This window comes from Erinaceus europaeus, chromosome 7 (assembly GCF_950295315.1).
Source record: "Erinaceus europaeus chromosome 7, mEriEur2.1, whole genome shotgun sequence".
In the NCBI taxonomy this organism is placed as follows: domain Eukaryota; kingdom Metazoa; phylum Chordata; class Mammalia; order Eulipotyphla; family Erinaceidae; genus Erinaceus; species Erinaceus europaeus.
Window position 1 is genome coordinate 58,121,401 of NC_080168.1, and position 22,492 is coordinate 58,143,892.

At 40.0% G+C, this 22,492-nt stretch overlaps 1 protein-coding gene across 4 annotated transcripts in view; it reads left to right on the forward strand.

The window, feature by feature from the left end:
• The window catches only part of SLCO1C1 (solute carrier organic anion transporter family member 1C1), a 48,197-nt gene extending 34,829 nt beyond the window's left edge, over positions 1 to 13,368 (forward strand). For all 4 annotated transcript variants that reach the window (XM_007538261.3, XM_060194474.1, XM_060194476.1 and 1 more), the window contains 5 exons: positions 2,450 to 2,615; positions 4,253 to 4,437; positions 7,848 to 7,912; positions 10,863 to 10,980; positions 12,942 to 13,368. In XM_007538261.3, the coding sequence (XP_007538323.1) occupies positions 2,450 to 2,615; positions 4,253 to 4,437; positions 7,848 to 7,912; positions 10,863 to 10,980; positions 12,942 to 13,164 (757 nt within the window). In that variant the 3' untranslated portion in view covers positions 13,165 to 13,368. The remainder of the gene's footprint in view (positions 1 to 2,449; positions 2,616 to 4,252; positions 4,438 to 7,847; positions 7,913 to 10,862; positions 10,981 to 12,941) is intronic.
• Positions 13,369 to 22,492: the final 9,124 nt, after the last annotated feature.

Sequence of the window (22,492 nt, forward strand, 5' to 3'; positions counted from 1 at the left end):
TACCATGTACAAGGACCCAGGTTCCCCACATGCCTTTCTTCCTGTGGGGAGGCCTCTTCTCAGGTGCAGACTCCTGGCGTGCCCACTCTGTTGCACACCAGATACGGGGGTCTAGGAGAATGTCACCTGAGGCAGCAGGGGCTGAGTCTTACGGGACTCGCTCTGTATCCGCGACAAGAGATGACCTGGAGACCAAGCTGGTAGCAATGATCTGTTTATTGATAGGAGAGGCAAGACTTTTAAGGGGTTTCAGAAGGAGGTAGCTTGTTTATACCATATATGGTTAAAGCAGAAAAGGGGCAGAGAGAGGTAAGAGGTTGGGAAAACTATCAGTTGAGTGATGTAAAGAATGAGGAAGCTAGGCTTTGATGTGCATGGGTGTAGGGGTCCTTGCATGTCAGGAGGGTACAGTTTGGTTATAGTCTTATTCAGAAGGGCAAGAACAAAGAAGTGAGAAAAGGGGCCTCTGATAGCATCTGTGTAAGCAGGAGAGTTGTTTTGGGAATGAGGAAGTAAGGTTATCAATGGCTAGCAGACAGAGAGGTATCCTGAGGGCAGAGAGAAGATGGGTCAGGTATGATAATTTCTGATAGCTTTTGAATAAGCAGAGCATTTGGTTTAAAGACAAGGAAGTAAGCTATTGTATTGGGAATGCAGAGTCCCTGTGAGGCAGAGAGTCTGACAGGTGAAGCTGAACCTGAAGGCCATTCTCTCCCATGTTCAATCTCTGGTAGAGAGAGACTGACAGGAAGACCGTGTTCCTTAGGCACCCATCTTTCAATGGGAGGTTCCACCCAGCTCAACCATATCCTCACAGATTCCCTACACCCACATGCAGGGAGTACTTCACAAGCATTGAAGCATGTCTGCAAGTGTCTCTCTTTCTCCCTCTCTATCCTTGCTCCTTTCTCAGTTTATCTCTATCCTATCCAATAAAAAATAACTTAAAAGGAAGAAATGGCCACCAGGAGTGACGACACTGGAGGCAAACAAAATAATAATAAACTGTGTGGGGCCTGGTGGGTGGGACACCTGGTTAAGCAAACACATCACAGTGCATGAGGACTCAGGTTCAAAACTCTGATTCCCACCTGCAGGGAGGAAGTTTCATGAGTGGTGGAGCAGTGCTGCAGGTGTCTTTCTTTCTGTTTCCCTCTCTATCCCCCATCACTTTCAATGTTTCGGTCTCTATCCAAAAATAAATCAGTATTAAAAATATTGTGACTTAATAGGGCCAGAAGATAGTTCACTGAGTACAGTATATATCTTTTCTTAAATATTTTATTTTCTCTTTTGTTGTCCTTGTTGTTTTTCATTGTTTTTGTAGTTGTTATTATTATTGATGTTGTCATTGTTAGATAGGACAGAGAGAAATGGAGAGAGGAGGGGAAGACAGAAAGGGGGAGAGAAAGATAGACACCTGCAGACCTGCTTCACCACCTGTAAAGCGACTCCCCTGCAGGTGGGGAGCCGGGGGCTCGAACCGGGATCCTTATCTGCCCTTGTGCTTTGCACCACGTGTGTGCTTAACCCACTGTGCTACCGCCCGACTTCCTTTAGGATATATCTTAACATGCTTATCAACCCCCAACAACACATGTGAATGCCAAAAATCAGCAAGGGAAGCTGTATGTATTGTGAAGCAATTTTGCAGTGTCTCCTCTGCACTATTAAAAAAAATGAAAATGTTTATCCAGGAACCATCAACTTGCATGTACAAGGGCCAGTCACCATGTTAAAAAATTAACAGAAATAGCATGAAATCATTTAAGAGAGGCTGATGTGTGATAGGAGAAAACAACATACGGGGGAAGATATGTAGGAGAGAGAAGAGTTGCATAAATTGATAATGGTCTTATCAATAGGACACACACAAGTAGAATATGCAGCTCCTATAAATGTTGACAGTGTGCTGAAATGATGTATAATGATGGATTAGTTTTCTTTTCACCATATCATGAGCAACGCCCCATCTGTTGATGCTCAGATCACAATTACATAAGAAATTCACACACACACACACACACACACACACACACACTCAGTCATATAGCCCGCAGTTCTTTGAAGTGATGTCAAAAATTGCTCTGAAAGTTTTATTTTAAAACAATTAAAAATTTTTTTTCCTATATTGGGGGATTAATGTTTTACAGTTGCTAATAAATACAATAGTTTGTGCATGCATACCATTTCTCAAATTTTCACATAACAATACAACCCCCAGTAGGTCCCCTGTCTTCCTTTTCTAGGACAAATTTTATTTTCAGAAAGAAAATAAAATTCACAGTAGCTAGCATTTCTACTAATACTAAGGTTTCCAAAAGGCAGTTTTATTGAAAGCACTACTTATATCATTTGGGATTCAGTTGTTGAAGCAACTAAGGTATTGGAGCTACTAGGGTATAATCCACTAAGAGATAATATTTTATGCTGTTGTATTTCTTTTCAGAAACAAACTTGCCTCTTATCATGAACGAGATCTCTTTTCAGATTGCAATTCAAGATGCAAATGTTCAGAGACAAAATGGGAGCCCATATGTGGTGAAAATGGAATCACATATGCATCACCATGTCTTGCTGGTTGCCAAACCTCCATCAGAAGTGGAAAAGCTATTGTAAGCAAATATCTCTGAAGTATGTGCTCATGGGCCACACCTGCTACAGTGTATGAGCGCACAGCTCTATGGCGGCTCAGGTGCCAACCTAGCTGCAGATCACACATGTAGGAGTCTTGGCTCTTACTAAACAATGGTCATTTGGTGTGGATACAGGAGATAAATCCATAGGCAGTGGAACCAAATTTGTTGAAAGAATTAGTATATTAGTTGGGAGGAAGGGAGGAGTGATGCTTCACAAGCATCAAAGCACTGAGGCAGGTATCTTTTTCTCTCCCTATTTATCTGCCCTTTGCCTTTGAATTTTTCTATTTTGATCAAAAAGAAAAAATAGGAATTAAAATGTCTGCCTGCAGCAGTGGATTTGTACTGCAGGCACCTAGCCCCAGTGATAGCCCTGGCGGTGATATATGTTATTTATATATAGATATATATCCAATGGAGAAGACAAGGTCACTAGACATGGCTAAACTTGCTACATCTGTGTACTGGCAAGGGCATAAGGGAATCCTTGTGTGTGACTAAGCAGAGAGATTTAAATGTCACTGAACGTTAAGACCATAATGGGGTCCAGCACCACCACTGTGGATAACTGTGTAAGCCACCCATAAGAATCTGGAATTTTATACAAGTATAATGAGAAGTCATTTGGAAGGATGAGCCCAGCAATGCAATCCAACTGTCTTTTTTTTTTTTTTTTTGCCTCCAGGGTAATTGCTGGGGCTCAGTGCCTGCACCATGAACCCACTGCTCCTTGAGGCTTTTTTTTTCTCCTTTTGTTGCCCTTGTTTTATCGTTGTTGTTGTTATTATTGTTATTGATGTAGGTTGTTGGATAGGACAGAGAGAAATGGAGAGAGGGAGGGAAGACAAAGAGGGGAAGAGAAAGATAGACACCTGCAGACCTGCTTCACTGCTTGTGAAAGGATCCCCCCCCTGCAGGTGGGAAGCAGGGGGGTTGAACAGGGATCCTTTTGCCAGTCTTTGCACTTCATGCCATGTGCGCTTAACCTACTGCGCTACTGCCCGACTCCCCAGACTGTCATTTTTAAAAATTTATTTTATATTAACTCCCTTTTGTTGCCCTTGTTGTTTTATTGTTGTAGTGATTATTATTGTTGTTGATGTTGATGTAGTTAGTCATTGTGGGATATGACAGAAATGGAGAGAGGAGGGAAAGACAGAGGGGGAAAGAAAGATAAGATACCCGCATACCTGCTTCACCACCTGTGACGCGACTCCCCTGCAGGTGGGGAGCCAGGGGCTCAAACCAGTATCCTTACGCCCTTCCTGTCCTTGCACTTTGCGCCACATGCGCTTAACCTGCTGTGCTACTGCTCGACTCCCAGACTGTCATTTTTAATGGCTCATTTTGGTTACTGTGTGGGAAAAAAAGATGATGGCTAACTAACAAAAGGGAGAGGCTGAGCATGGGCAGACTCATGCAGTAACCAGACCAGCAAAAAGATGGTTTAGACTTGTTAGAATCTTCTGGAAAATTGTTCTGTAGCATCAATAGTTTGTAGGCTAACAATCTTGTTTGGGTAATGAACTGTGTATACAAAGATTTTGTGTACCTTTCAAGTACCTTTAACTTTAATTACCCTAATAATTGGACTTTTCTCTGTTATGTTACAGGTATTTTATAACTGCACCTGTGTTGGAAATATAACCTATAAATCAGGAAATTTATCTGGCACGGTGGGCAGATGTCAGAAAGATAATGGATGTCCAAATATGTTTCTGTATTTCCTTGTAATCTCAGTCATCACATCCTATACTTTATCCCTAGGTGGCATACCTGGATACATAGTGCTCCTGAGGTGAACACTGACTCTCTCCACTCAGATTTTTATTTATATTATAGTCTTGTAACATACTATTACCATCTAGAGCAGTAATTTGAAATTCTGCTCAATAAAATCATGGTTTCTTACAGCTGTTGGAGGAATATTGGCCCACATTCATGTTCCATTTTCATACTTTGTATGTTTACAGAAAACTATGATCAGTAGTAGAAGCTTACCTAATTAAAAATGTTTATAAACCACTGGTTTCAAAAGCTGTATTAATGTTTGCCTCACCTAACAACTCAGTAAAAAAAGTATGCTATTACTAATACCAGTGATAAAATATTAAGTATTATGAACACACTGTTTTAAACTAAACATATCTCCACTAATTGTAAGTGATACACTTCAAAAACACTGCAAAGGCTCATCTAATACCAGAATGCTTTGCATGTAGTAGTTTACTACATAGGTTATTAGCTTTTCTCTATATTCTTGACCTGACAAATTATCTGTGGAGGATTTTTTAAAATAAATTTCATTTATTTTCCCTTTTGTTGCCCTTGTTGCTTTTCATTGTTGTTGTAGTTATTGATGTCATCACTGTTGGATAGGACAGAGAGAAATGAAGAGAGGAGGGGAAGACAGAGAGGGGGAGAGAAAGATAGACACCTGCAGACCTGCTTCACCGCCTGTGAAGCGACTCCCCTGCAGGTGGGGAGGTAAGGGCTTGAACCGGGATCCTTCCGCTGGTCCTTGCGCTTTGCGCCACGTGCGCTTAACCTGCTGTGTTACCGCCCAACTCCCTCTGTGGAGGATTTTATCACTACTGGATCACCTAAAGATTTTTATCCATGAATTTATTATGCCAATTACTTAAAATATTTTTGTTCATAAATATGTAAATAATCTAAAAGCTATTATACCCCTTTACATTATTTTAAGTGAATAACTACACTTTTACCATAAATTTAAAGAGGAGCTGATCATAGATTTCTGTTATTTTCTAAATACTTCCATTTAAAAATATAATGAACATTAACAGGAGGCTGGGAATCTAAGACTCCATAGTGGAACAAAATGACTATCTGGTAGACAGTGGAATGTTCTAGTTTTTATCTGGAGGGGATGTGGAAACATACCCTCCTGATGATAATTCTGTAAACTAAATTTTGGAATATTAATTTTACAACCAGATTTCTCAACAATAAAATTGTATTCCTTAATGAACTTTTTAAAGGATTTTTTAAACTTTATATGATAGGACAGAGGGAAATTGAAAGGTAATAGGTAGAAATTGAAAGAGAGGGAGACAGGGAGAGAAGGAGGAAGAGAAGGAGGGAGGGAGGGAGGGAGAGAGAGAGAGGGAGGGAGGAAAACCTGCAGTACTACTTTACCACTTGTGAAGCTTTCCCACTGCAGGGGAGGACCAAGGACTTGGACCCAGGTCCCTGTGCATGGTAATATGCACACTTAACCAGCTGAGCTAACTTTCTAGGTATTACTATTATTCAATGAACTAAACATAATATATATATATATATATATATATATATATATATATATATATACACAATTACTAACATATAAAGTAAAATTTCAAGGTCTGCAAGATAGTTCATTTGTATAATGTACCTGCTTTGTCATGTGCATGATAAAAGGTTTGAACTTGGTCCCTTTGAACATGGAGGCAATCTTTGGTGCTATGGGCTCTGGCTTTCTGTCTCTATCTGGAAAAGTCAGTCCAAAGTGGCAAAACCTCAGTGATGATAAATAAGATAAACTGGAAATAAATCCTTTATGAGATAAATAGGTGATTTAAATTTCATACACCCAAGTATAATTAGGTTATTCTAGTGAGGTTAATCAAAAATATCTAATTTCTTTCACTTTGAATTGATTAGGAAAGATACACAGAAAATAGGACATGATATGCATAAATTTATAAAAGGATTTATGGAGAACAAGAGACATTTGTGTATATAAATGAGAGCACTGGTTTAAAAAAGTGATAAAGGACTGCCCCAGAATTGTTATACCACAACTGTTTTTCATGGATGAGTATTCCTTCTCCTTTCTTTATTTGTTTTCTACTACGGTTATCATGTCTGCACAACTCCGCCATTACCAATGACCATGTATTTTATGATAGAGATCAAGAAAAGGGAGAGAGAGAGACAGACAGACAGACACACACACACACACACACACACACACACACAGAGATGGAGACAAACCTGTAGTACTGCTCTACTGCTCACTCGCTTCCCCCCTGCAGCTGGTGGGTGGGGGCTTGCATCCAAGTCTTCCTGTATACTCTGCTATACCACCACCTGACCCCTTCTTTAGCTTCTTCTACTCTTTTTTTATATATTTATTTATTCCCTTTTGTTGCCCTTGGTTTTTTTTTATTGTTGTTGTTGATGTCATTGTTGGATAGGACAGAGAGAAATGGAGAAAGGGGAAGACAGAGAGAAGGGGAGAGAAAGACACCTGCAGACTTGCTTCACCACCTGTGAAGCGACTCCCCATGCAGGTGGGGAGCCGGGGGCCTTAAAGGGGATTCTTATACCAGTCCTTGCGTTTTGCACCACATGTACTTAACCCACTGCACTACCACCCTGACTCCCAGCTTCTTATACTCTTAACAACCAGTAACCTGGGAAAAATAAATAACCAAGGCTACAAGTGGAAGAATTTTCCTTACCACCAGTTGCTTACATGAACTACAGTATATTTTAATATCAGAAGTGGGCTTGAATTTAAAGAGTAAAAGTGACTTTTGTATTTCTTAAAGTAGAGAACAAATGATTATAGGCGTGATTAACACTCCATGGTTACAATGTATCATTGTGATTATTAAATTCAACAGGTGAGGTCATCAGTGAAAAGCTAAATAGTCACATTAAGGTGTCTATTATTATTTTACATTAAATTGTAATGCAAGTTATTATTTTTAATTTAAAAACTGTATTCTCTAGTTCTTGCAATTCTCTGGTAAAGTTAGCTCCTCACTATTTAGTAAAAACACTGAGCATGCCACGATGATACTATGTATGTCTGTTCAATGAGACAGTGACATTAGGACAAAAGTCTCAGTTAGAGGTTGTTGACCCTTTATTGTTCTTCTGATTGTGGAAGCTTCATTAACATTTTTTCCTGGGTCTTTATTATTTTTTTCATTAAACTTGTGATTTTTACTTTACCAAGTACCATTCAATATGTTTTTCAGGAGTTTACCATCTAAAAGAATTATCTATAAACTCTGTGGTACATTGCATGCAGCAGAATTTGGCTTTTAGATAATTTGTCTTCCTATTCTGAGTCATTAGGAATTTCTCCATAAATGCTACTTGAATTTTAACAAGTATTAAGTAGGCTATCATTAATGCAACTGATTTAATTAACTCTGTTTAGTTTAATAGTGCTGTTGTTGTTTTCAGGTGTATTAAGCCACAGCTTAAGTCTTTTGCCCTGGGCATCCACACCTTAGCAGTAAGAGTTCTTGGTAAGTATAATCAATTTTTTAAATTATGGTAGCATCTCAAGTTTGTATTGTATGTTTTTATACATGTTTTATAGGATTTATGCATAATGAAATTACTGAGATAGTCTGATCCCTACTATTCTTGTTTATGTCCATTACTTCTCCTTCCCTTCACACATTTCCTTGACTTTCCCTTTACGTTGTTCCAGAAATATTTGTGGAGAATCAATGCTCTATCTGTGGCATATAAGGTGATTTTGTGATCAGTAAGTAAGATATTTAAAAATCAATAAAAATCTAAAAAATATGTAAAAAAAGGAAATACTCCTGAATTCTGCTAATTTTGTAGAAAACAGTGTTAAATTACTAGTATTAATGTTAAGAAAACAAAATACTCTTAAATGATCTGACCTGATATCTGAGAAAAGAACCTAGAAGATGAACAAAGCCAAAGTCAATAGAAGAAAATAATAAAACTTACTCCAGAAATAAATGAAATAGAAATGCAAATAACAATACAAAGAAATGATGAATCAAAGAACTTTGTCTTTGCAAACAAAACCATAATTGACCACTGGCAAAAAAGCTTACTTGAATAGTGTGCTGCTTTGACTTCTGTGCAACCCAGGAAGCTTCAGTTGTGCTTTCTATACACACACACACACACACACAAACACACACACACACACACACACACACACACACACACACACACATCTTTATCCTGGTTCACTAAGAAAAAGAACACATTAGTAAAATGAGTCAGAAATTAAAAGGAGATATTACAATGGGTACTGTAATAACAAAGGTTCCTAAGACTACCATCAAGTCTATACACCAACTAACTGGACAATCTAGAAAATATGTACAGAATCTTAGGATCAGATAGACCTCTAAAGCTAAATGGAAAGAATTGGAAACAGGAACATATCAAACACAACAAAACATGACATAGTAATTTTAAATCTCTCAAAATATACAACTCCAGTGCCAGATGGCTTCACCAATAAATTTTACCAAACTTTCAATAAAAATAGACACCTATCCTTCTTCTTAAATTCACATACTTTATGAGGTCAATATTGTCCTGATTATTGTCCTGAATATTGTTCTAAAACCAGACAAGGAGCACACAAAAAGAGAAATCTACATATTTCTCCAATGAAAATAGATGTAAAAATCTTCAAATCAGATTTAACAGTACATTAAAACTATCATACCTCACAACCAGTGGAATTAATTCTATGGAAGTAAAGATGGATCAAGATATATAAATTTGTTAATGTAACATCCCAAGCAGTAAGTGGAAAGATAAAATCATATAATCAATTTCAGTATATGCTGAAAAAAATGTTACTTGGCAAAGTTTACCATTCTTCTATGATAAAAAACATCTTAAACAAGCACACACAGAGGATATGATAAATAATATAGTAATGGATAGAGATGACACAGCCACAGGTAACATACTCAGTCATAAAAACTTGAAAAGCTCTTCTCTTCAGATCAGGCATACTCTCGCTACTACTATTCAACACAGTTTGTACACTCTAACTAGAACTAAACAAGATAATGATATAACAGAAATGCAAATTGGAAAAGCAAAAATTAGTACTATTTTCAGATAACATAAAACACCCTAAGAGACTCCATTGAAATTTTACTAGAAACAATAAATGGGTGTAGCCAAGAAGTAGCACATATAATCAGTGTAAAAACAGGTTGAATTTCAGTATGCAAATAAATCAGGAAAAATATTAAGAACAACATTTGTAATTGCCTTAAAAAGGACCATATTCATAAGACTTAACATAGCAAAGGATGTGAAAGAATTATACATTGTAAATGCAACACAAAAAGTACGTAGATACAAAGGAATGGAAATATATGTTATTTATAAACAATAAAGTTATCACTATTGCTAAAATGGCTACCTTACCTAAAACAGTATACAAATTCAATTAAAAACCTATCAAAATTCCAATAGCATTTTCCATTTATTCTTATTTATTTATCTGCATTTATAAGTGTGTTTATGTGAAGCCAGGACCTCCTACATTCATAATTTACCATCTTTTCTGCTTTTTTTTTTCTCCATTTAAAGTGGTAGAGCGGGTGAGACAACATATTAGAGCTTCCATCAAAACCACAGTACCCATGGGAGACTGGGGCTAAAACCTGGGTTACAAGTGTACCGGGCATATTTTTCAATAAAGTATAATAAATGCTAAGCTGTATATGGAAATTCAAAAGACCCCACATAGTCAAAGCAATTCTGATACAAAAAGAAGACAAATGAAGATAATTTGCTTCCCAATTTCAAACTCTTCTATGTGGTATTAATAATCACAATTTCTGGTATAGTATTGTAACAAAAATGTTCAAACAGATGTATGAAATTAAGAGCCCACAAATCAATTCCCACATATATGTCCTGATACACACACAGTACACACGGGGAAAACTCAGGGATATCTCGCTCAAAGGGTTACAAATGGATTTATATAGATATCTGGACAGAAACAAAGGAAAAAGTGTTTACAACTTTGAGACAAAGAAAGCACACATAGCAAAGTTAACTGAGAAAAAAGTTTGGTAATCAAGGGTAAGCTCTGTTATGCAGAAGTAGGAGCCTTCTCCTTTGAGTCTCTTGTAATTAAGTTATCCTTTTCCTAGTAATAAAGAGAGAAATAGCCTTACTAATGCAGTGTTCACTTATAAATGTAAATCTCCCTTACAAAAGGGAAACTTATGTTCTGTATTCAGAGCTTTCCCTGTTTCTCAATGTACTCAATTCAAGATATTGTGTTAAGTTATTTGAGGTGGTGGCAGATCCTCTTCTCCCATGGATAGGATACCCTGTATCCTGTTGTGGCCAAAATAGCAATTTTTGGAGTAAAAGTAAATGGTCCCAGATAATCATTGATTATAGACTAACCAAATAACCATGCACGTTATTCCTTTCTCACAGCAGGAATCCCAGCTCCTGTATATTTTGGAGTTTTGATTGACACTTCATGCCTTAAATGGAGATTTAAAAGATGTGGAAATAGAGGATTCTGCAGATTGTATGATTCAAATGCTTTTAGGTATGGTATCAAACTCAATCCTGTGTTCACTGTTCAAACTACCAGGTTTGCACAATACAATTGGTACTAATAATTACTAATGTCTTTTCACTACTAAGGATAAGGATACTATATAAAGTATACCTAATAAATGTTAGCCATCTTTTTTAAGAGACTAGAATTCTGAAAGTTTGTATACATAAGATGTTAATCCCCTGAAACTCAGAAGCATTTAAATTTAGGTCACATTTTGGGCTTAATTCTATTCTTTTTCAAACTGAGCCAAACTGACCCATTTACGTCAGCTATAATCCCCTGAGGCAAGAGTTAGATTTGGCTCTAAATCTGTCCAGCTTTTATTACCAAACTGATGTTCAATTATTCCAATACTTGAAATGCATAAAAGTAAAAGGTTTTCTCTGTGTACATGGGACTGAGCGACATGACTGTTCACTATGGGACCAGTCAGATCAATTCATCAAACATTTAGTCCTTTTATTGCTATGTTTCAATAGTTTGAAAGCAAGAAGAATTTTCTGATCTTACAATCTGAGCATTTTTTTTAGAATCTTAGTACTTAACCATGCAAATTGAAAGTTGGATATGAATTGAACCAACAATCTTAAATCAGTTTGATTTAATAGGCTTTGAAGCTACGTGAGAATTTTATTCTGGTCTTTGAAAGGGATCTGATCTGTAAATGGAGTGTGCACTTTCCTCATATTTGCTAAGGCTCTATTCATCACATGTGTAGACAATGTAACTCAGTAAAGTTTTAGCATGTGTGAATAATTTAACCTGCTGTTTCATAACTTGCTAGCTTATTAGACTGTAGAATTGAAGGCTTTTTGAGAGAGAAAGTGACTTAAACCTCTTTTTCCCTTAACATTTTCTTGCAGTTATTCTGTAAAAGTAGGCAAGATGCAAGGATAAGAGTAGCCATATAATTTATAATTAAAACCTAGACATGTCTGAGAGTGAAGGTGGGTACTATTACAATTATATTGGGGGCTAAGAGATAGTGTATGTCATAGAAAACATTCCTTGTATGTGTAAGAACCTGGGTTTGAGTCTCAGCACCACATGGCAGCATCATGGATGGGGGAGTCCTGTGGATAGTAGGGCAGTTCTAAAGTGTCTCTCCACTCAGCTCCTCTTTCTCTGTCTATCAAACAAGAAGGAAAAGTTTGGCTGGAGAAATCTCTGGGTGATTTCACACGCATGTAAAGCCCTGTGTTCTTTCCCCAGTGGCAGCAGCTCCATCATCATCATCAAATTACAAAGTGACAAATTAGCTCACTTTTAAGTACAATTTGTTACTTTTCCATGTGCATAACCCAGGTTAGAGCTCAGCACCCACTGTACTAAAGGAAGCTTCTCTTCTGTGTTCTCTTTGACTCTCTCTGTCTATAGCTAAGAAAATAATAATAATAGTTATTATTGTTACTATTGTTATTATACTGTTATATATTATATTGTTATTACACTAACAGAAACAGAGACTTGGGTAAATAGGGCACAGTCAACTTATGTAAGGAAATAATTTATAGAGGATAAGACTGATCACATATTTAGTAATAACTAAAAATGACAATAAACACTTCTTTCTACAACATACTTGCCAGATGGTCAGAGAGCTTTTTGAAGCCACTGAGATCTGGAGAGAGAGTTCACCAGGTGGGGTGTGTGCTCTGCCATGCAAGTAGCTCAAGTATGAGTCAGGATCCCACTTGGGAATATCATGACAACCTAGAAAGGTCCAGTACAGTGCTACCCCCCAATGAAAATGGTAGTAATGCATGTATGTGTGAGGTTCAATCTTGCAATATAAATGCATAAAGCAAGCTACCAAATAAAGCAAGCTCCCAGAATTAAGGAAAACCATCCTCATGCTGATTTTATTGATAATGATTCATGTATTGACTATTTTCAGATTTTAGATCAATTGCTATAATTATGATTAAGGCTCTTTCTTCTTCTAGACACATATATCTCGGACTTACGATGACACTGGGCACAATGTCCATTTTCCTAAGTATGGCAGTACTTCTCACTTTAAAGAAAAATTATGCCTTAAAACACAGAAACTTCAGGACCAAGCGAGAAAAAACAATGATGTCTGCAAGTATCAGGAAGGAAGTTTGTTCTACAAGTGATCATTTGCTAAATTTTAACTACTGGCCAGGCAAGGAAACACAGCTCTAGAAAAATTATGACTTGAAGTCATAGTGTCTGACTTCTGGAAATTCTACACAATATTCTAGTTAAATGGATGCTTAATGTATAAGTTCTTTCTCCTTTCAAAAAGTCTACTTTATTTTTGATCCTGGATTTTATATAATGCACTTAATAACAAATGCAGTTGAATATGTTGGCTGCAGCTAATAAAGTTAATATTAAGACTCTTAATGTGCATGCACATTCCTTATATTATTTACTAATTTTGTCTTCTGTTCACTGATATGCTATTTGTATTCCCAGCAGAGCAGTTATTCTTATAGTCTAGAAGTTGTGTGCAATTTTTAATCTGATACACTTGTCTTGGTTGAGGCATTCCAGTAGAATTGAGGTCAGAGTGACCCAAGTATAAAGGAGAAAAATTACACTAACTTAGGCAAGATTTTCAAAATCAGAACTGAGGATCATAGTTCTCACTATGCCAGTCACTTTGATAAGTGTATTACAATTCCCGTTTTACAGATGATGAAGCTGAGCCTTTCCAGCCTACTAACGTGACCCAATTATGTAGTTATAAACTGTGGATGTTACAGTGTCTGTATTCATTCATTTCATTAGATCAATAGTCTCTCCAGTTGTATTTATCTGTGTCTGTAAACAATGAGGATAATCAATACTTATTACAAGCCATGAAGAGGTACTTAGCATTTCATTTCCTTAGAAATTGGTAATTTAAGGTTTGAAATACTGCGCTTCTAAAAGAAAAACACAGTGAATGTAAGTTAGATAATCTAGGGCAATACACTATAATTGTGTAAACTAGGTTTAAAAGACAATTATTTAAAAATCTTTAGAAAAAAACAAGATAGATACAATATGGACACTCCCAACAAAGTCTGTAGAGATAAAGCATCAGAGCTGGGAGGTAGCACACCCAGTGGAACACACATTATGCAAACTATGCCATGTGCAGAAACCTGACTATAAGCCCCTGGACACCACATGGTAACCCTGCACAGAGGGTTCACTAGTAAGCTAGAAACTGGGAGAAGGTATTTGTATATCATACAACTGGCTGGCAAGGGGGTAATATTCAATAGATATAAAGAATTCATACAATTTAATGACCACATAAAAAAACAAACAATCCAATAAAAAATATGGGGAAAATGTTAGAACAAACACTTCTCCAAAGAAGACATATGTATGACCCATACTTACATAATGCACAAAACTAAAATTAATCCCATACCACCACCTCATTTGGATGAGAAAGACCCCATTAAATAGATGAAAAACCTACTCAGCTATTTAAAATGGGGAATGTGCCTTCTTCACCCCATCTTGGATGAGGCTTGAAGGAGTCCTGTTAAGTGAGATAAGTCAGAAAGAGGAGGATGAATATAGGATGATCTTACTCACTGACAGAAGTTGAAAAACAAGATCAGAAGGGAAATCACTAAGTACAACTTGAACTGGAGTTAGTGTATTGCACCAAAGTAAAAGACCCTGGGATGGGGGAGGGGTTCAAGTCCTGGGATTTGACAGCAGAGGAGGACCTAGTGGGGGTTGTGTTATGTGGAAAACTGAGAAATGTTACACATGTACAAACTATTGTATTTTATTGTTGACTGTAAATCATCAACCCCCCAATAAAGAAATTAAAAAAAAAAGATGTAAAAGAAGTACTGCTCAAATAGCTGCTTCTCCAAGTTTCTGGAGACACAAGTTTGAGTATGGTCTCCACGGCATTAAAAGAAGGTCTGGTGTCTCTAAAAACCAAAGCAAAACGACATATCAGACTTTTCACACTTGAGAATCAAATTTAACAAACAACATATCAGACTCTCTTTGGAACTTGCTGTCTTTTTTCTTTTTATTACTGTCCCTTCTTAGTATAGGATTGTCTGTCTGCTGCCTATCCCCTACTTTGTATTCCTTGTCTGGTTTCACAAGTTCAAAATTGGAGGGGAATTTTATCTCAGGATTAGTTAACTGTACTCTAGATGTCATCTTTGGACTTTAAAAGAGTTGATACTAGAATGAGTTACTTTGGGGAGGTAGGCAGTGGCGCACCGGATCAAGCACACATATTACCATGTGCAAGGACTCAGGTTCGAGGCACCGCTCCCCCGCTGCAGGGGGGTGCAGCATGAACCATAAAGGCGTTTAATACCCTTATTTCTACCAACATTCTGTGCATACCCACTTAAACATTCTCCAGGAAAAATAAGGGCTTATCTCCCCCTTTCCTTTGTTTTCTATCACAGAGTTGCCTTGAATATATGTACCAACAGTTACTTCACAAGAACCCCAGCTTTTCCCAGAATGTACCTTAAATTCACCTATCATCTACCCAATGCCCAGCTGTAGAGCCCCTTCCACATTATTAGAAATTTATCCGAGTAGTGACATCTGACTTCATGGGATCCAGGCTCTCTATTTAGTCTCCTTAGTTAGCTATAGGAGACTACCACAGGCTGGAGGAGGCAGAAGGGACTTTAAAAATCAGAAAACATTTTCTTACAGTTCTGAAGGGCAATTCTGAAATCAAGGTGCAGTCTGACTCAGTTTCTGGTGAAAGCACTCTTCTTGCTTTGTAGACTTCTCTCTTATATGGCCTTTGCTCAGTGCTCCTGTGGGGGTGGGGAGAGAAAGGCAGGGAAATGGGAGGAGAGATATGTTCCAAATAAGATCACCAGTCCTACTGAGTTAAGAGGCCCACCTTTAAACCTCATTTAACCTTCATTACTTTCTGAAACTTCTAGATCCAAACACCAGTAAGACAGTGGCTAGGGGGTTGGCATATAGAATCGGGGTACACCCCCTTCTCTGTTTCTCTCAATCTGAAAAAAGCTGATCAAAAGCAGTTATGCCCCAGAAACAACTAGAAAGAAGCCTGAAGAACTTCCTGTCAGTGTAGGCTCTGAACAGGATGACCAGATATATTTGTCACAATGTGAACTCATAACAATTACCAATAACCATTATTATTTCCCCAATATTATTTTTTTGCCTCCAGGGTTATTTCTGGGGTTATTTCTCTGCCTGCACTACAAATCCACTGCTCCTGGAGGCCATTTTTTCCCTTTTGTTGCCCTTCATTTGTTGTTGTTGTTGTCATTATTATTGTTATTGCTATCGTTGTTGCTGGATAGGACAAAGAGAAATCAAGAGAGGAGGAGAAGACAGACCGACACCTGCAGACCTGCTTTACCACTTGTGAAGTGACTCCCCCTGGAGGTGGAGAGCTGGAGGCTCAAACCAGGATCCTTACACAGGTCCTTGTGCCTTGCGCCATGTGCTCTTAACAGCTGTGCTACCACCTGGCCCCTTCTTTCTTTCTCTCTTTCTTTCTTTCTTTCTTTCTCTCTCTCTCTCTCTCTCTCTCTCTCTCTTTTTCTTTCTTTTTCTTTTCTTTTTTTTTTTTTTTTTTTTTACCAGAGCACTACTCAGCTCTGGCTTATGGTAGTTCAGGGGATTGAACCTAAAACTTTGGAGCCTCAGGGAGGAGAGTCTCTTTGCATAACCATTATGGTATCTACCCTCCACCCACTTTTTCTATCTTTATACAGTAAGACCCCAAGTCCTTCTTCAGCCCCTGCCTTCCTCTCCTCCTCCAGAGTTATGATTTGGTGCAGCACATCACATCTAATCCATGTTCTCCTTTGTGATTCCTTTTCTGTCCCTGTACTTTTTAAAATTCCACCTATAAGTGAGATCATCTAGTATTTGCCATTTGTCCATCTCACTTCATCTAATGCCTTCCAGCTCCATCCAAGATGAAGCACAGGAGATGACTTCATCAATCATTTTTAACAGTTGAGTAGTTTTTTTAAAAAAACAATGACCAATAAATTCTGGGGGGAAACCTCAATTTTAGAGCTCAGGATTTAGATATGTGAGGTTTCAGGTTTAATCCCTGGCAGGTTTGCTGGAGAGGCTGTAGGGGCAAAGAAACCCTCCTGAATTGCTGGTGGGAATGTCAGTTGGTCCAATTCCAGTGGAGAGTAGTCTGGAGAACTCCCAGTAGGCTAGGAGTGGACCTAACCTATGACCTGCAATTCTTTCCCTGGGGATATATCCTAAGGAACCAAGCATACCCATCAAAAAAAAAAGTGTATACCTATGTTCATTGGAACACAATTTGTAATAGCCAAAATCTGGAATCAACCCAGGTGTCCAACAACACATGAGAGACTGAGAAATAAGAACAGTAAGGGTAGGGGGCCAGGTGGCGGTGCACCAGATTAGGCACACATAATACTAACTGGAAGGACCTGGATTTGAGCCCTAGGCTTTCCACCTGTGGGGTTGGGGGGGAGGACACTTCACAAGCAGTGAATCAGGTCTGCAGGTGTCTTTCTCTCCTCTCTCAAATTCCTATCCAATAAAAGGGAGAACATGGACACCAGGAGCAATGGATTCACATACTGACACCAAGCCCCAGCAATAACCCTGGAGGAGGAAAAAAAAAACAACAACACATAAAGTGGAAACAAAAAGCAGAACTTGGATTGAGTTTATTGCATTGCAACAAAGTAATGGATTCAGACCTGTGTGCATGTGGCATGGGGGTACTTTCAGGTCCTAGGTGCATGATGTGGAGGCGGACCTAAGCTGGGGGACTGGAGTGTTTTGCAGAAAGCTGACAGGTTTTACACATTTACCAACAACTGTATTTACTGTAAACCATTAATTTCTCCCCAATAAAAATTTTAAGATAAAAAAGGAAACTTAAATAATAGTCAGTGAAGGTGGAAGCAGTTAAAGTTGGGACATTAGAAATATCTCAAATTCATCTCCTGCCATGCAGACAGCAAATGCACAGGATCTTCCCAAACAGAGAAGATCTTCACAACATCTGGCCTCGTCTGCAAGAAGTCGTTTTCTCTCTCTCTCTCTCTCTCTCTCTCTCTAGAAACCATTGAAGTTTATTGGCGGTCACCATACTTACACTGTATGCAGCAAACACCTTTACAAGTCTATCTGCAACCTGACCACTCAAGAAAGAATTCACCACACAGTCGCCTGAGAAGGGGGGGAAATGAACAGGCTTATTTCTGGGGATAGAAAGAAATAAAAATAAAACCGAAATGATGAGTGTTCCATGGGTGACAGTTGCACTAGCAAGGCATACAACTAGCGGCAAAATGATTGTGGAAAAAGCACAAGGTAAATAGCCTTCTCCCTTAATTTTCCTCTGTAGGTTAATTTTTAATATTCAAAAAGTTTATTATGGTTTTCACAAGTGTAAACATTATATATTTTTAAAGGGTGGGAGAATGTTAAATAACTTCATTCTAGGTAGGCCTTGTTATTAATAATACTCAACTGTAGTAACTTTCTCCAGTTCACACATTAATGAGTGCACAGCAGGTTAAGCACACATGGCATGAAGCACAAGGACTGGCTCAACGATTCCAGTTCGACGCCCCGGCTCCCCACCTGCAAGGGGGTCGCTTCACAAGCAGTGAAGCAGGTCTGCAGGTGTCTGTCTTTCTCTCCCCTTCTCTGCCTTCCCCTCCTCTCTCGATTTCTCTCTCCTATCCAACAACAACAGCAGCAATAACAATAGTAACAATGACAAGGGCAACAAAAATGGAAAAAAAAAATGGCCTCCAGGAGCAGTGGAATCGTAGTGCGTGCACCTAACCCAGTGAGAACCCTGGAGGCAAAAAAATAAATAAATAAAAAAGAAGAAGAATGTAGTTTAAAAAGAAACAAAACTTTTAGCTGGGGTTGTCTGTCACTGCAGGAGGTCACGAGACCTATGGCAGCATCTATGTTTGGGGTGGAGTGGGTGGCAGAGAACTCTTCCAAGAGGCCCAGCCCCTGGGAAGCACTCTGGGGGAGGAGTCAGGTCTACCAGCCCAGAACTCTAATGGAGGGGAAGGAAGACCCCCCTCCTCATTGTCAACCAGGATAACTCACTCAAACCATGGCTGAGGGTAAAGGAGCCACTAGAAAAATCCCCAGGTCTTACCTGCTGGACATTCCTGAGCTTCACATCAAAGCACCGCCCAGGGCCGAGTTTTCGGGCCTGAACTCTGTGTGGCCCCGGGGCTCATCACTATCCCAGCTCCACCCAGTCAGGCCACTGCTCAGGTAGCCCTGAAGGTGGGGAATCACACAGGTAGGCGCCCCAATAGTGAATGAGCCTCCTAGGGGGTGGCCATACTGAGACACGTGTTCCTGAGACACGCCCAACGTAACATGCTTATGCGCCGCACGTCAGACGCAGGGCACGGCACGCACACATGTGACCAGCTGACGCACACACTGCACGTTCACACCACCGCACGCGTTGCACGTTCTCTCCAGCACGTGCACATAGGCCCCACGCAGGACGTGCTCCAGGGGCGTGGAGTGCGCGCACTGCCCTTGCTCAGCGCCACATTGCGGACCTTGGCTTCTGCAGCCCGGCACCTGGGGGTGTTGGGGGGGTGCGGCACCCCCAGGGTGTGGCTGCAGCAGGGGGAGCCCTCAGGCTCTCCAGAAGGGTAAGGCAGGGGGTGGGGGCACCCTGTCTTGGCTCCATGGGAAACATGGCATCTGTGGAGGGTGGAGGGTACTCACAATCTGAGGGTCTGACAGAAAAAACCCAGCCACCTTCCATTTTCTTGGAAAAAATTTTAAAAAATAATAATAAAAAGGTGAGCAGACTATAAATGGCTTATGTTCCGGCAGACCAACTGCCCTCGGAGGAAACATCCACAGGGGATAAAATGTGCTGGAGAGGGAGTCGGGCTGTAGCGCAGCGGGTTAAGCGCAGGTGGCGCAAAGCACAAGGACTGGCATAAGGATCCCGGTTCGAACCCCGGCTCCCCACCTGCAGGGGAATCGCTTCACAAGCGGTGAAGCAGGTCTGCAGGTGTCTATCTTTCTCTCCTCTTCTCTGTCTTCCCCTCCTCTCTCCATTTCTCTCTGTCCTATCCAACAACGATGACGACAACAACAATAATAACTACAACAATAAAACAACAAGGGCAACAAAAGGGAATAAATAAATAAAATAAAATAATAAAAAAAACATTAAAATAAAAAAGAAAGAAAAAAAAATGTGCTGGAGCCAGGCTGAGGGGGGTAGCGTCATGGTTTTTGCAAAACCTTCTCAGACCTGAAGGCTCTGAAGTCCCAGGTTCAATCCCCCTGAAACAGCTGAGCAGGGCTGTGTGGGAAGGAAAGAAAGAAAAAATAAAATAAATCTATGCATAATCGTATTTGCGGAGAATATGCACAACCACAGTTGGCCAGTTGCTTTCAAGCTCATTTGAGTCCAAGCAAGCAGCCACATGAAAGTGTGTGTGTGTGTGTGTGTGTGTGTGTGTGTGTGTGTGTGTGTGTGTGTGTTTTAGACAGATGGAAGGGCCGTGACATGCAGCGGGGATGAAAACAAGAAAACCCAGTCACTCAGGAAGAAAAGATGAGGGGAAAGTAGAGAGCAGGATGGCAGCACAAAGGTCCTGATGGGGGAGGGGGTCCCTGCCCCCCACATGCCCTCCCCCTACTGCAAGTCCTACGCTCGCCACCTAATTTTTCTTGTAACTTTTTCTTTTTTTAAAAAAAAGTCTTTATTTACTTATTTATTAGATAGAGACAGTGAGAAATTGAGAGGGGAGAGAGGGAGAGACAGAGAGAGATACCTGCAACCCTGCTTCACCTCTTGTAAAGCTTTCCCCCTACAGGTGGGGACCAGGGGCTTGAACCCGGGCCCTTGTACATTGTAATGTATGTGCGTAACCAGTTGCACCACTGCCTGGCCCCTTGTAATTTTTTTTCTTGTTTTTTTTGTTTGTTTGTTTTGTTTTGTTTTGCCTTGTCTTCAGGGTTATCACTGGGGACTCCGTGCTGCCAGTATGAATCCGTTGCTCCTGGAGGCTTTTTTTTTTTTTTTTTCATTTTATAGGACAGGATAGAGGGAATTGGAGAGAGGAGGGGAAGACATAGAGGGGAAGAGAAGATAGACACCTACAGACCTGCTTCACCGCCTTCCAGGCGACCCCCCTGCAGGTGTGGGGGGGGCGGGGAGGCTCGAGTGGGGATCCTTATGCTGGTCCTTGTGCTTTGTACTATGTGGGCTTAACCCACGGCACCACTGCACAGCACCTCGTTATTCTATTTATTTGTTTGTTTATTTTGTCTCCAGGGAATGGCTGGGGCTCAGTGCTGGCACTACAAATCCACTACTCTTGGCAACCATTTTTTCCCCATTTTATTGCAAAGGACAGAGAGAAATTGAGAGAGGAAGAGAGATAGAGAGGGAGAGAGGAAGAAAGACACCTGCAGACCTGCTTTGCTGCTCATGAATTGGACCCCCTGTAGGTGGGGAACTGGGGGCTCAAACCCATATCCTTGAGCTCATAGTAGCTGCTTAGTACTATGTGTGCTTAGACAGGTAAGCCACCTCCTGGCTCCCTCTTTCTTTATTCATTATTGGATAAAGACAGAAACTGAGGGGGGGATAGAAGGAAAGAGAGACAGAGACACCTGAAGCCCTGCTTCATCACTTGTAAAGTTTTCCCCCTGCAGGTGGGGATCAGGGGCTTGAACCTGGGGCATTGTGCACTGTAATGTGAGCGCTTACTCAAGTGCACCACCACCTGGCCCCAACTAATTTTTTTTCTTTTCTTCTTTTATTAAATTTATTTATAAAAAGGAAACACTGACAAAACTATAGGATAAGAGGGAGACAACTCCAAACAATTCCCGCCACCAAACTCCATATCCCCTCCTCTCCCCTCCCCCGATAGCTTTCCTATTCTTTAATCCTCTGGGAGTATGGACCCAAGGTCATTGTGGGGTGCAGAAGGTGGAAGGTCCGGCTTCCCCACTGAACTTGGGTGTTGACAGATAGATCCATACTCCCAACCTGCCTCTCTCTTTCCCTAGTGAGGCGGGGTTCTGAGGAATCGGAACTCCAGGACACATTGTTGGGGTTGTCTGTCCAGGGAAGTCTGATTGGCATCATGCTAGCATCTAGAACCTGGTGGCTGAAAAGAGAGTTAACTTAAAAAGCCAAACAAATTGTTGAACAATCATGCACCTAAAGGCTGGAATAGTGCAGATGAAGAGTTGGGGGGGGGAGGTGTCTCTGTTCTGTAGATAGCTAGTAAGCATGTTTTAGTTATATTCCAAAGGGCCTGTGTCTATGCTAGTTTGTTTTTTTTCTTTTTCCCTGAGCCTGAAATCTTATATGCAGGTGGATCCAAGTTATTGTCTGGGGAGATGATGTCATGGCTGGGAAAAGGACCAGAAAGCAGGGAAGAGAGTAGCTCCCAAATATGGGAAAGGTGTGTAAATATTGTTGACTGTTAAACCCATCGATTTGATCTGATCTGCAGCCCATATTCAG